General features: G+C 46.2%; 1 protein-coding gene and 1 long non-coding RNA gene across 2 annotated transcripts in view; one reads left to right on the plus strand and one right to left on the minus strand.

Annotated features, from left to right (window-relative positions):
* The window catches only part of LOC139280649 (protein kinase C-binding protein NELL2-like), a 290,626-nt gene that overhangs the window by 169,967 nt on the left and 105,514 nt on the right, over positions 1-15,145 (minus strand). The window contains exon 13 of the mRNA XM_070900237.1: positions 2,285-2,410. Within this exon, the coding sequence (XP_070756338.1) occupies positions 2,285-2,410 (126 nt within the window). The remainder of the gene's footprint in view (positions 1-2,284; positions 2,411-15,145) is intronic.
* Positions 1-15,145, plus strand: part of LOC139280650 (uncharacterized) — a 275,728-nt gene that overhangs the window by 86,456 nt on the left and 174,127 nt on the right. The window lies entirely within an intron of this gene.

Here is a 15,145-nt window from a genome sequence, read left to right on the forward strand (position 1 = left end):
GTGTAAATAAATTGGCCAGAATATTAATTTGGAGACTTGTAGGGAGCAGGGGCGGGGCTGGAAAATGGTTGGGAAACCCAGGAGAGCAGGCTTCCCGCAGGCCCTGCTGAATTTAATGGCAGGGCCTGATTAGCATTTAGAATCGCTGTTTCTTGCCCGCAGCCAGCCAGATGGAGAGGTAGGTCTGCGGCACCAGGTCCCAGAGCGGAGTGAGGGAGGGATCAGGGGGGAGGTTGAAAGGTCGGAGGGGTGGGGATTCGGAGGCTGGAGTGGGGAGATCGGATGGCCGGAGAGGGATCGGGGGCCAAAGTGAGGAGGTCGGAAGGCTGGAGGGGGGGGGGAATCGGAGGAGGGATGGGAGGTTGGATGGCAGGAGGGGGGATCGGGAGCTGGAGGTCGGAGGTCGGAAGGGGGGGGATTTGGAGGTCGGGGGGCCGAGAACCGAAGACCAAAGGGGGATTCGGACATCGGAGGCCTCGTGGGCGGGGGGGTGCGGGGGGGAAGAGAGGTCAGGGGGGGGAGATTGGCAGAGTTGGGAGTTGTCCGAGTGCAGGGGTTTGACAGAGCAGGAACACTGGATCCAGCAGTTAAGTGGAAATACACTTACTTCCTGGATCCAGCAGTCCTCGCCTCCCTTTAGCTGACAGGTTTCATGAGGCTTGGTAAACTCGGCCGCCCAGAGTTAAATTTAAAATGGTGGATCACCATGAGACACGGAACCTCATTATAATATTTAAAGTGCCAACTCGCTTCCTGGGAGTAGGTAGGTTGGCTGCCTCCCGTCCTATCTTAGTTAAAACCTGAGGTGGGTGGGTTGGAGGTGGGTTGGGGTCGGCATACAGATTTTTAATTCTCTAACCACCAATCCAACCCAACCCACTTGGTTTCTGGGGTTAAAATTCGCCCTATTGAAACAAGGTACATGGTCATTTTGTGGGGCATTTTTTCACATAAATGTAGTATATACAAGGGGTTACTTATGCATACGAACAATGATGTATGAATATACGAACAATGACAGACATGTAAAGATCCATCTGATCCATCATGCCTGTCCCACACAATTGCGATACCTTGTGTATCACAACATATACCCGAAACCATGTGATCTCCTATCTCCTGGGAGAGGCAAAAAAAGATTAAAAATCGGGACAATTTGATTCAAAAAATCGGAAATTCCTCTCCGACCCATGTAGGTAATCAAAACTAGTCCAGGAGATCACCCTGGCCATTAAATTCCCTGCAGTATCTACCTTCTAAGATGCAATTTATTTTTATTAAAATATGTTTATTTACTGTCCCAGAAGTACATTCCTCCCACTATCCCAGTCACTTTGCTCACTTTTTCCTTGTAATGATACTCTGGTTCCTAAAGTGTGGGCTTGGGTTTGGGTGTCCCCAAGGAATTCCCTAGGCCCCTCTGTATGCTCTCTGAATATGACTATCAGCTGAACATATTGTGGCTTTGCCCCGTTCCCTTTACCAATCCACTGAACAAGATCATTATACGATCATATGGTCCTCAGCCATCCTTCTCCAGTTTATACCACAGAAAGAAGTATTTAACTGGTATATGCGAGGGGGACAAATTTCCTTTTTTATCTACCATTTGTGGGTAAGGAAAATGCATTATTTATTAATCTCTTTGACATAAGCAATATTATATAACTGTTCCAGACACATTTCTAACTATCAATGAAATGTTGTATCCTCTCCCACTCCTGTAACAGAATGACCTCCGACTGAATGTGGGGGATTAGGAGAGATCTGTTAATTACACATCTATATTTTGCCAACGAGTATCTGCCACCTGACCTGACTATATCACCTAACAAACATATTTTTTTAAATTCCAGTGCACCAATGGGGTGCGTAATGTGACTGCGGGCAGTTTCCTGCCCGCACCCAAAGTGAAAATGATCCCCGATGGTATACAATCAATAAATAGTTAACAAAATTGTGATTGTTGGTAATACTGGTAACCCTTACACATTAGGTCAGCATGTGCACCAATCTACATAGTTAAGGGGCTAGTTCATTATATGGGATTAATTAGCGAGCTCTTACAAAGAGCCGGCATGGGCAAGATGGCCTGAATGGCAGCCTCCTGCGCTGTATGATTCCATGATTCTGTGGTTCAATTATGTGATAATGTAAAGGGTTCAGGATTTTACGCTGAGTGTTATTGCGTTGGACAATGACCAAGTGAAAAGGTTAAGCAGCGGAGGAGTTTTAAAATATTTTTCAAACCGTTGCATTATTGGACTTATTAACATCGTCTTACCTGTACAGGAGTAGTCATCAACTTTAATATAACCCATTTTGCAGATGCAGGTGTAGGACCCCGCACTGTTCACGCAGATGGTATTCTCTCGACAGTAGTGCTTGTTCTGGGAGCACTCATCAATATCTGTGAATTGGAACAATTTAATAACGCGGATGAGTAAAACCTGCTGCTCCAACATGCTGAAACAATCTGATGACATCGTTGCTTTGGCATCAGCCAACTGACGTAACATTATATACACAGAAAAAAAACATTGGGTTAGTGTTTCTGTGCATATCAGCAGAACAGTTTCAATCCTTCTCCATTAACAAAGAAGCCATTAGAAAACCAATAGGTGGTAAAAGGTTGCTACTAATATATTTGACCTTCTCTATTAAACTGTCTTTGGACTCCACACAAAAACACGTCATGAGGACTGTGCCCTAAAGGGCACCTTGTGGTTTATCTGTTTTCTCTTAGTGAAAAACCTATAAACCGTGCATTCTGGTAACCAAAATCGACAGTCAGAGCCTAGTGCATTGTTACAGAGAGGCATCTGGGTGGTTCATTGGGGAAGTGATTGGATGACCAAGAAGGTACAACATTCAATCTCTGGTCAGTTTGGGGGTGGTGGTACGGTTGGTCTCAGTGCCCCTACCTTATTCCGTGTCCATTGGCTAAAGACGGGATTGGGCTCAGCTGTGATACCTACAGTGGTGAAATAGCCCATTGACACTGACACTCACTCTCTGGGCTCACAGGTGAAGAATGGCTACCGTGTGAGGTTCGTGAGGGTGGCCTGTGCATGTGTAATGGAATGGCGGCAAAGATTCAGGATGGCGAAGTGGAGTAAATTGGCAAGAAGGAAAAATGTTTCAAGTAAAATAAAAAGGGGACTCTTATTGTCTCCTGCTAAATTCTTCGAAATGAATTGGCTGCAACTGGATAGCCGGGCCCTGAGTTTCTGCAGGGGATGTCCCGATCTCCTGCTGAAACTTCACCAGTCGATCAATGGAACAACTTGAAAAATGGCCACTTATGCCATTTTTATATATTATCAATCACCAATTCATGGTTGTTTAAACAGAAATAGCTGGAGTCGCTGTTACTGATAAACATATTTGGACGACGTATTTGAATCCTTTTTAACAGATTAGGGTACATTTATACAATAATTGTAGCATCAATGTGACACAGTTTTGCTTCACGCCAATTTTGCAATCATAGTGGCCCAAATCTGGAGTCTGAACCCAAACTGACACGGGAGTAAAATGGAGTTCATTTTTGCTTAGGATCAGTTCACACCTTACTAACTGATATACAATCCAAGGTTAGTGTCGGTACAAAGCCAAAACACTTAGCACCAATTTTAAACTTGCAATGTAAATATATCCAAAGACATTTTAGAATGCACAGGAAAGTTCTGAATACTCCAAATGAGTTCTCCAGCACATTTGTAATGTGGTAACATCCTCCCTGTGTTGATTGTAAGAATGGCTTATATTCCAGCCAAGAGCAGAAGGTAGGCAGAGCTAATGTTTAATATGAATGTGCAGACTGCACTTCTCCCTTTCACCATTGGTAAACAAAGAATATTCAAAATATTGCGAGGATTGTAGCTAAATAAATCAAAAATTGCTGGTGTTAAAACTCAATGGGGTAAAAACTGGTCTGCGTTGTATTCATTTGTTGAGCATAAAATGGATGCCAATTTAGTAGTGGGATGGCCCACGCCCAATCTGTGCAGATGTTGGATCCATTGCTAAATCCGTGGGGACCTTTTCTCTATGGGGTCCTGGGCCGATGCATAAAACAGGCGTTCAGCCCCTTTAATATGTAAATTAGGTGTCTTGCCCACTTGTTAAATGACCACTTTTCAAAATGAGTCAGTGATGATTGGACCAGACATTGGACCAGCGCTGCTCATGGTCCTTCACATGAGGTCCTCAGGGTGCACCCACCAATGACAGGTAAGTTTAAAAGGTGTCATGATCACACACAGGTCCTCGCCCACCCCCCTTCCCCAACCCGGCACCCCAAGCCTGCTCCAATTCTTCCTCCTGGGACATTCCTCAGGACTGCCATTGATGAGGCAGGCAGCTGGATATTGATGCCTTTGCCAGGGCCAACTACCTGTGGAGGCGTGACCAACACCAGCACTTCACGCCGAATACGTTGGTGAGGCCGAAGGACCAATTTACATCGATCCTCTGGCCTCTCGATTCAGGCGTACGCAGGTCATGTATCACCGAATCTAGGCTCAAAAACAAGCCCAGACTAATTTCTAGACCAATTAGCTGCAATAATTGATCTGCTAGCTTTTAGGGCATGCATTAGAAAGTTTATTGTGCAATCAACTATTTCCACTAAAATATTAATAATTCATACTGTTGGATTTTAATAAAGGCTACTCTTTATGCCCAGAGGAAATGCTGAATAAAGTAAAATGATTATTCTAAAATTAGGCAAAGAAGCTACAAAATAGTTTGTTGTTCATTTCATTGACCACTTAGGTAATGACATTTAAAAATAACAAGGATTCATATTATTTCCACAGGACTCAAGATTATTCCATTTGCATCAAATGTAATAACCAAAGCGAGTTTCTCTCAATAGATTTAACCAATTATTTAACTTAACTTGTCACTAAATGACTGATTATACAAATCAACAAGTCTGAATTTCCAAATTACATTGATACTGAATGCTATTAAGTTAGTGACATTGCTTTGGCTATATGACCATAATATGATATTCTTACTGACAGTGATTGGCTGTTAGATTCAACAGTTGAAAGTGCCTTCAATCAAATGAGACAAATAGTCATATAGGACAAAGTAATCAGTTATTGCATGTGTCGCTGTTCTGCTAATAGGATTGAAGATTTAAATTGCTTGTAATTCAGAAGCCTCTAGTCTTCCATCTCCATTATTTCAACACATTTTGAAAGCATGGTATACTAGTTGACAAAGAATGTCACTAAACACCCATAATAAAGAGTGTCCCGGGAAAAGTAACAAATGAGCAACTGCATCTCAGCTAGAAATGAACAAAAGAATCATTTCTCAGGATCTGTGAGAAGCTGATTAATAATGATAAATGAGATGGTGTACATTGTTACTGAATAATACAATTCTCGATTGGTGTAGACATGGGGGGAAACCTAATCTCCTCATGTCCACACCTTTAATTAACAATGGATTATGAATGACAGAAAGGAGTTTCTCCACACAGTGATAATTAAGAACATAGGAATTGCTGGATGAAAGAAGACCCAAGGTCCATCTAGTTTGTCTTCTATCCTGGTAGTTGTATGATACAAAGAAAATGGAATTGTTGACTTATCATAGCAATCAATCTCTAACAATTAATCTACAGACCCAGACATGACATGAGAAAAACCCCAGTGATGGAGAGTGTTTGGGACCATAGGTCCAAATGTCACCTTCCCTTCCCAGACATACTACATTTACCACATGTCGTGTCTCAAATTACTCATATGTTGGCCTGGATTTTCTGGGGCCTATAACCACATATGTGGCCGTAGGTGTCCCGCAAGTTCCAGGTTTCCACACGCGCTGCGCATGCGCGAAAACTCAGAACTTGCGATCTGTCCAGTTTCAGCTTGACAGATTCACCGCATCCCGGGGAATGGACATTCGCTAGCGGAGAGTTGGGCTATGGCCCAGCGAATGCCCATGAAGCTCTTACGCCATTGTAAAAGCAGACGTGAGGCCTAAATACTAAAATATATATATTTTAATTATTTAAACATTGAAAACTTTAAAATTAGTTATAGGTTATATTTAGCCCCTTTAAAACATTTAAATTTATTTTTCAACAATTATATTTTTGTTTTAAATGTTTAATTTAATTATATTTTAATTAATTTTGACATGTAATGATTTATTTTTATTTAACTTGTGTGTAATTGTGCTTTTTAGGGGATTTCTATTCAGGCTTATGGGGATTCTGTACATAAATGGAATCCCCATAAGCATAATGGGGACTCCCCTTTTTGATTGGTTGGCCTGGTCCACGTGATCCCAGGGGTGCTTGCGAACCGCATGCGTCCCTGGGATATGTGGGCCTTTACGGATGTGTACGCGTAGAGGCCGAGGAGTGCGAGTCTATGAACCTCCGAGACCATCAGGTAGGTTTGTACTTGTTTTACGGTTCAGAGGCATTCGCCCGCGGGAAGCCTCCGATCGCGAATTCAGGCCCATTGTATCATAAAATGTAATTTTCTGAAACAAATTGATCTAATTTGCATTTGAATGAATCAATACTAACTACTTCCATCATCTCCCTAGGGAGTAATAACCGAAAATGCTGGAAATGCTCAGCAGGTCAGGCAGTATTTGTGGAGAGAGAAATAGAGTTAACGTTTCAGGTCGATGAGCTTTCATCAGAACTGGAAAAAGCTGGAGATGTGACAGGTTTTTAAGCAAGTACAGAGGCAGGGAAAGTGGGGAGAGGGAAAATGGAAGCTCTGTGATAGGGTGTAAGGCAGGAGAGATTAGATGACGAATGGGCTGAGGTCCCAAGGCACACAGAGATGCTAACAGGACAAAGGTTGGTAATGAATCTGCTGTTGCCATTTACAGCTGGTCTGTTCCAGCATCCATGGTATTTTGCTTTTATATCTCCCTAGGGAGTCTGTTCCATAGATTGACCACTCGCTCACTGAAATATTGTTTCCGCAGATTAGTTTTGGAATTTACCCCCTCTGGTTGAAGCTCCGTCTCCTCTGGTTCTACTGTTCTGGACAAGGTGAAATAGTTTGTTCTAATGAAAGGTCTCCAACCTGAAACAATCATTTTGGCCGCGATTTTACGAACCTCGGTGGGTCCGGGGCAGGCGGTGTTAATGTCAGGTCCCGACCCCGCTGCTGGCTCCATCTCACTCTGGAAAATGAATGTTATGTCCGTCCAGCGTATTTCCCAGCCCAATTAGAAGGAGTTGGTCTGTAAATGTCATTCATGGCACGTCTTGAGCGGGTTTCCTTAAAGGGACGATGGCCACCTTACTTTTGATGTGAGTACAAAGCCACACTCAACCTCATCCTGCTGTGCCTCTCATCACATCCCCATCACTCTGCCTTCCCTACCTACTCCTGCACATCCTTACTCACACCAACTTAGCTTGCACCTCCACCCATCCCTCTCTCTCTATCTGCACTATCACAACCCCATCTCACCAGCCACCTCTCACACTCATTCTCATCCTAATGCAATCATACAACTAGCAACACACAAGGATAGCCGCTTGGGTGTTCTATCCAATATTCATGTAAAGTTTCTGTTAATGTGCTGTCAAACAATTGAAACCTTTTGTTTAACACTTTCCATTTTTGGACAGATTTGGGTGCACCTTTGGGAGTGGCTTTGTGAGACATAACGAACCCCCTCCCCCCAATGGTGGTGAGTGTGAAAGGAATGGCTTGGACATTGTAGGAATGCTTTATGGTGTTGGTGTGGGATGGTGCCAACCTGGTGCATCATGTGACAGCCAGGGTGTACAGCTTCAAGTGAAGTAAATCTGGCCATGGTGAGGCCATCCCTGGCCTCCCGGGCAGCAATGTGGTCAGGTGCTGGTGCCCTGTGTCCTGTGCAGCATCAGGTGACTGCGGAGAAGGTTGGTGTTATTGTTGGTGCTGCTGGTGTGCCTGGTGTTGAAGCTGATTGTGGTTGGATTCTGAGTACCAAGGTGAGACAGTATAAAGGGCACCTATGTTGATGGATTAGATGGCAGGTTGAGATGACAGAAGCATTCTGTCAATGGTGGGAGAGTTCTTCCAATGAGACGAGACTGGATGGAGAGTGTAAAGCCTGCAGAATCTGTGCTGGAAATGGACTGAGAAACAGCTAGTGGCTGAGGAAAGTGATGATCTGTCAGGTGGGAGCTTTTACTGTACATTTGATGCTGTCAAGTAATCAGCTGGAGCAATGGCCGCTGAACTCCCACCTCAGCTTGACAGCCATGGTCCCCCAACAGTGTGGTTCCCGTGGTTATGCAGTTAAAATCAAAAGGTAAGTTTAAAAAAAGCCTGTTAAGCATCTGTTAACTGGATGCTAATGAGTTTAATTGCCACTGCTTGTCCGGTCTGCTCAGCGTTGACAGACCCAATATTAGGAAAGGCGCACTGTAGCAAGTTCCTGACCCTGTCAAAAATACCCATTTTCCCACCCAACCCACCACCGATCCCGCCCAGAACACCTCGGCCTTTGTTTCCATCTCCACCCGAGATGCCTGACCCGAGTATTACCTGCATTTTCTGTTTTTATTTTAGATTTCCAGCATCGCAGTATTTTGCATTTGTCATGGTCTACATTAATCTAGTCCCTTTAGAATCCTAAAAACAGCAATCACTTCACAGCTCAACCTTCTCTTATCCAATGAGAACATGCCCAACGTTCTTTCTTGATTTAAATGTTTTTTGTTCTTAACGTTGAATATTCCAGGGAGGGAGAAATTTGGTTGGATAGCGCCCCTCGCGAGGGTCGGAACAGGGGCACTAAAGGGTTTGCAGTCATGAGCGTTGACATTTGTGCCGCTCGGCAAATTCAGTGTGCCGGTACTGGCGGCGCTGAGGAGTATCGCCCAGGAGCATCGCGCCGGTGTGCAACGCCCCCAGTATCAACACAGAAGCAAAATTTGGTTTGCGCGACACCTGTAGAGCCCAGTAGTGACTACGCCAGAGAAAGCTGGTGTGTAGAGCTGTCCCGGGGAGCGAAGGGAAGGAATGACCGCATGAGGTAAGTGTGATTGATTAGTTATTTTTTGCGATTTAACTTTATTTGGGATGAGTAATGTATAGGGAATGTTTTTTGTTCTAATTTTTTTTTGTGGCAGGGGGTGTCCTCTCTTAGGTCACTATGAAGCTGCTCTTTAGCACGGGATATTCAGTTGTGCACCCAACCAAGTGCCCTTAGAGAAGTGTGGAACGCCTCCCTTAGCACTCCGCTCTCATGGCGCAAAAACTGAATTTTGCTGTTCCCGTCGCTAATAAATATCTGGCGCTAAATTTAGCAGCCGCCCGACATTAGCGCCTCAGGAAACCTCCAACCGAATATCTCGCCCCAGGAGTTACAGCTGATGAACATTACAGATCACAAACCATTAAGACCGAAGGCAAGAGGGCTTTGCAAGTGTGAAAAGAACAATTGGCATTCCCTCCTCTCATCTCCATGTGATACAACGATGTTACGGAGAGAGCAGTTCATAACATATTTTGCAAATGCAAGAGCATTTTATTTTAAACAAAGAGTCAATTGCGAGGGAGAGAGAGGGAGGGAGAGAGAGGGGGAAAGAGGGAGGAGGAGAGGAGTTAAAGGTAGGTGGCCGGGGGACGGGTCGGGTCCTGGGGGGGGAGGTCGGGTCGGGGGGGGGGGGTGGGAGCGGGAGTCGGGTCGGGTGGGGGGGGGGGGGAGCGGGAATCGAGTCGGGTCGGGGGTGAGGGGGAGCAGGAGTCGGGGGGGCGGGGGGGAGCGGGAGTCGGGTCGGGTCGGGTCCAGTCCGGGGGGGGGAGCGGGAGTCGGGTCCGGGGGGGGAGTCAGAGCGGGAGCTGGGAGCGGGGGGGGTTTGAGAGAGCCAGCTGAAGGGAGGAAGCAGGAGCTGGGCATGGGAGGTGCAGCCTGATCCACGCAGCCCCAGTGAGCCCATTCGGCCAGGTCTAGGGGCTGCGTGCTTCGGGCCCCTCCCACACAGTTTTGGGCACCTGGAGCTACTGCACATGCGTGCCCACTGTAGCGCGCCTGTGCAGAGGTCCCGGCACTGTTTTCAGTGCAGGGACCTGGCTCCGCCCCCCACAGCTCGTGCTGCGCCGCGCCCAGCTCCAGAGGACCTGCAGGGAGCCAGAGAATCTGTAAGTATTTTTTAGGCGCACTTTCGGGCGTGAAAAATGGACGTCCAGGTCGGGGCTGCGCCATTCTAGGCACGGCCCGAAACTTGGGCCCATAGAAACGGAAAATAAAATAGAGTGGATTTCAAAAGGGAAGTTTATGCTTGGCCAACCTAATTGAATTATTTGAAGAAGTAACAAACAGTAATGTAGTAGACGTACTATATTTGGATTTTCAAAAGGCCTTTGATAGTAGATTCATGACCGAGCATGTGGAGTCAGGAGACAGGTGGCAGAATGAATAGAAAGCTGGCTACGAAGCAGAAAACAGAGATTAGGGGTTAAGAGCAGCTATTCAGACTGGCAGAATATAGGAAGTGGTGTTCCACAGGGATCGATGCTGGGACCACTGCTGTTCACAAGTTACATTCATGATCTGGACTCGGGAATCGAAAGTACAATTTCTAAGTTTGCAGATGACACCAAATTGAGGAGTCTAGTTAATACACAGGAACAATGTGGCAAAATATGGGAAGACATTAAGGGGGTGAAATTGCCCCTTTTTAAAGCCTCCGGGGGGGCATTAACGGGGCAGAGGAGTTTGCGGAGGCACTGCCATGACAGCGGCATGCACCTCGGTTAGCGTCCCGGGCCGTCGCGCAATCGGCAATGACGTCATCACCGTGCGCAGCGACCACTCTCTGCCTCACGCCAACCCCTCAACATCCCGCCGGGGAAATTGCGGGTTGGGAAGCTGGCTAACCTCCGCACTCGGACGTTCCTTATAGTGGAGAGCGTCAGCTCCCGAGGAGGCCATCTTTTTTTGATTGCCGACTCACGGGTCAGCTCTACGATGGCGGCCCGGACCAGCTAGGGCCGCCACTGTGCAGCCCGGCACTCCGTTTTGGGTGCCGCGCTGCAGCCCATCCCTACCTTGCAAAGTGCATAGCAAAGGGGAGGGAGTTTGAATTGCATTTGCCGCATAGCGCTTCCCTCGGCACCCTAGTAGTGCTTCGTAGCGAGATTGCGCTCCGCTTCCTTTGAGGGGCGGTAAGCCCAATTCCGCGGTGGGGGCGGAACTTCTGCGCCGGGCGCAGAGAGTCTCTTCCCCAGATGGCTACCATCCCCAACGGGTCGCAGGGCAATTTCACCCCCTAAGAAACTTGCAGAATTGCCATTTAATTGGCAAATTCATTTCAATATAGATAAGCGTGAAGTGGTGCATTTTGGTCGGAAGAATAAGGAGGCCACATACTGCTTAGATAATGTCAGCGTGGCGGTGATGACGTCAGTGCGACATGGACATGCTACGTCGCGCTGACATGTAGCAACGTCCCTCCCCTTCACTTAAAGGGGAGGGATGCTGCGAGGCCTAGCAAGGCCTGCTTGGCGCCCACTGGGCTACCAGGGAGGGTTTCGGCCGGGCCAGCGGCTCGACATCCAAGAGAGGATGCCGGGCTGCCTGTTGGTAGCCTGGCCGAACCAGCGGCTGCCATTGTCAGGCCGACTGCATAGGCTCAATGCTCGCAACCTTTTAGTATCACTATTTGTGCCATTTGGTAATATAACAATATTAGCTGCTTCTTGCTCTTAAGTATAAAGGAACAGGACTACGAGGACAGCCCAGGCTAATATTTATTTCAGCTTGTCCTGGACCAATAATATGGTCCCTATTGCACCTGTTTTCCAAGAGGAAAATGGGGACAAAAAGGACAAATTTTTGAGCGCAATGTTCTCTACCTGATCAGCGCCTGCGTTACGAGTGCTGCCATATTGGTATAGTCTGCTTTACAGGCATTCCAGGAGGACATCCAAAATATGTTAGACCCCTAATTAACATTTGCAAGGATCCTAATCCTGTTGCAGGATCCCGCTGTAAAACTAGTTTACGACAGCGGAGCAAATGCCTCGCTCAGAATTAATCGGAGATTCCTGCGGCCACCAATCAAAGGTATTTTATTTTCAACTTTCAAATTTTTTTTAAAAAGCTTCCCGTGGAGCCAGGAGGACTGGGAGTGCTTCCCTGCGCCATAATCGCCACTAACACCCTCCTCCCACCCCCCCCCCCCCCCCCCCCGCCATCCGCTCCTTGCCGCCGAGGAGGCAAGTAGCTTAACATTTGGCATTTTCAGTGCACTGATGAAGAAGTAACAGGCACTGGCAGCCAGAAGATTGGCTAACTAACAGAAAACAGAGTCGGGATAAATGAGTCATTTTCCGGGTTGGAAAACAGTAACTAGTGGGCTGCCCGAGGGATCGGTGCTGGGTCCTCAACTATTTTCAATCTATATTAATGATTTGGATGACGGGACTGAGTGTAATGTAGCCAAGTTTGCTGATGATACAAAGATGGGAGGGAAAGCAAATTGTGAGGAGTATACAAAAAATCTGCAAAGGGATACAGACAGCCTAAGTGAGTGGGCAAAAATTTGGCAGATGGAGTATAATGTGTGAAAATGTGAGGTTATCCACTTTGTCAGAAAAAATAGAAAAGCAAATTATAATTTAAATAGGGAAAAATTGCAAAGTGCTGCAGTACAGAAAGAGCTGGGGGTCCTTGTGCATGAAACACAAAAAGTTACTATGCAGGTATAGCAAGAAATCAGGAAGGCAAATGGAGTGTTGGCCTTTATTGCAAGCGGGATAGAGTATAAAAGCAGAGAGGTCCTGCTACAACTGTACAGGGTATTGGTGAGGCCACACCTGGAGTACTGCGTACAGATTTGGTCTCCTTATTTAAGGAAGGATATACTTGCATTGGACGCTGTTCAGAGAAAGTTCACTAGGTTGATTCCAGAGATGAGAGGGTTGACTTATCAGGATAGGTTGAGTAGTTAGGGCCTATAAACATTGGAGCTCAAAAGAATGAGAGGTGATATCGAAACATATAAGATAATGAGGGGGCTCAAAAGGTGGTCGCAAAGAGGATATTTCCACTCATAGGGGAAACTAAAACTAGGGGACATTGTCTTAGAATAAAACTGAGATGAGAAGAAATTTCTTCTCTCAGAGGGTTGTAAATCTATGGAATTCTCTGTCCCAGAGAGCTGTGGAGGCTGGGTCATTGACTATATTTAAGGTGGAGATAGACAGATTTTTGAGCGATAAGGAAGTAAAGGGTTATGGGGAGCGGGCAGGGAAGTGGAGCTGAGTCCATGATCAGATGAACCATGATCTTATTGAATGGCGGAGCAGGCTCGAGGGGCCAAATGCCCTACACCTCCTATTTCTTATGTTCTTATGTTCTTATGCTTGCAGGTAAAATGTTAATGAGACCTGGGCACCAATTTTCGGGCCCACTTCAGGCTTCAGGGTTGGGAGGTGCGCTGCCGAAAATTGGTTCCAGAAGAATTTCTACCTCAGTGGTGAGCGTATGGAACTCGCTGTCACATGGAGTGGCTGAAATAGATCGCATAGACGCATTAAATGGGTGGTTTCATGCTTACATGAGGAAGAAGGAGACAGAAATATGGGGGCAGGGTGTGAAGAGGGCATTCGAGCGGGAGGAGGCTCATGTGAAGTATAAACATCGGCATAGACCAGTTGGGCCAAATGGCTCGTTTCTGTGCTGTACATTCTGTGTAATTTGTGAAATTCCCAGCCGTGAAAGTCATGTGTTATTTAATTCTGACAGTTAATAAATATTTAAAGTGCATATTTCAGCAAGGGCATGAAGCTGAATTTATATCGTAATTAATGTAAAACTGTTGGTTCTCCATGACCTACTTTGCAACTCTAACAAAATGAGTACGTTGGCGGCGGGGGAGGGGAGAATATAGCGCTTTGCAGTTAATTCAGGTTACAAGTGTCACTGATCTCAACACAATTACACCTCAACAACATTTAAATGATGTACTTCGACCACACTGGAAATGTTTCAGTGCCTGTTTAGATAACAGCATTGTAAAGGACAAGTTTTTTCCCCAAAAAGGTATAGTGCCCCATACCACTTAAGTGTTGTTTCTTAAATCCCACTGACTGTAATGTTACTGTAGTGTGAAAGCCTGTAGCACGACGTGACCTGTGTTAGTTTAAAAATCCAGTAGACTTTCCATTAGAACCCATTTATTGGGCCCAACCCCTTTTTTCGGCGCACTTACCCTAAATGCGTCGACTTTGCGCGCTGGAAACGGCGCCGAAAAAAAGTGGCCCCATCCTGCCCGCTCTGCCGAGTCTCCCGTGTCCCAGCGCGGCGTACATAGTGCACTGGGGGGTGGAGCAACAGCCCAGCACAGAAAACACTGCCAGCAGCTGCGCGCATGCGCAGTGGAATCTGCGCGCATGCTCCTCACTCTCCCAGCTTGTCCTGAGGGGGGCTGTGAGCAGGACCCATGCTCGCAGCCCCTATCCCGGGCCGAGTGGCCTCCCGCACTGGCTGGCCGGCCCGCTGACTTCCCGGGCCGAGGTAGGACTTGAGTTTTATTTTTTGTTTATTGATGGTTGTGCTTTGTTTAGTGAGGAGAGTTTTGATTGGGGGGATGGAGGGGCGGGGGTGGGGGGGGGGGGGGGAGGAGAGTTTTTTTTGGGGGGGGGGGAAAGAGTGTTTTAATCGGGGGGAGACTTTATAAAAAACTTGTTTCTGGCATAAAGGTAGGACTTCTATTTTTTTATTTGTTATTGATTGATTACTTATTACTTTTTGTGCTTTGTTTAGTGCTTTGTAAGTCTTGGTGCTTTAAATGTACTAACCTGCGCTGAATTCTTCACTGCCCGCAATGTTTTTCAGAGCTGGCCACATACACTGACCGAAGTCGATTTGGAGTAAGTTTTAGCTGGCCAAAGTGGCATAAATGGCCAAAACTGGCGTAAATGGCTAGGAACACCCCCTTTTGAAAAAAAAACTCAACAAAAAAAACTCATTCCTAACTGAGTTACTCTGGAGCAAGTTTATTGGAGAAAATGGCATTTTTTAAACTTACGCCAGAAAAACCAACTTACTCCCAAAAAATTGGAGCAAGTCATGGCCAAAATTGGGCCCATTAACTGTTTTTTTAAAAAGCAGCACAGAAAATTTGCATCAATTTTTAATTTATATG

This window comes from Pristiophorus japonicus, chromosome 15 (assembly GCF_044704955.1).
Source record: "Pristiophorus japonicus isolate sPriJap1 chromosome 15, sPriJap1.hap1, whole genome shotgun sequence".
Lineage (NCBI taxonomy): Eukaryota > Metazoa > Chordata > Chondrichthyes > Pristiophoridae > Pristiophorus > Pristiophorus japonicus.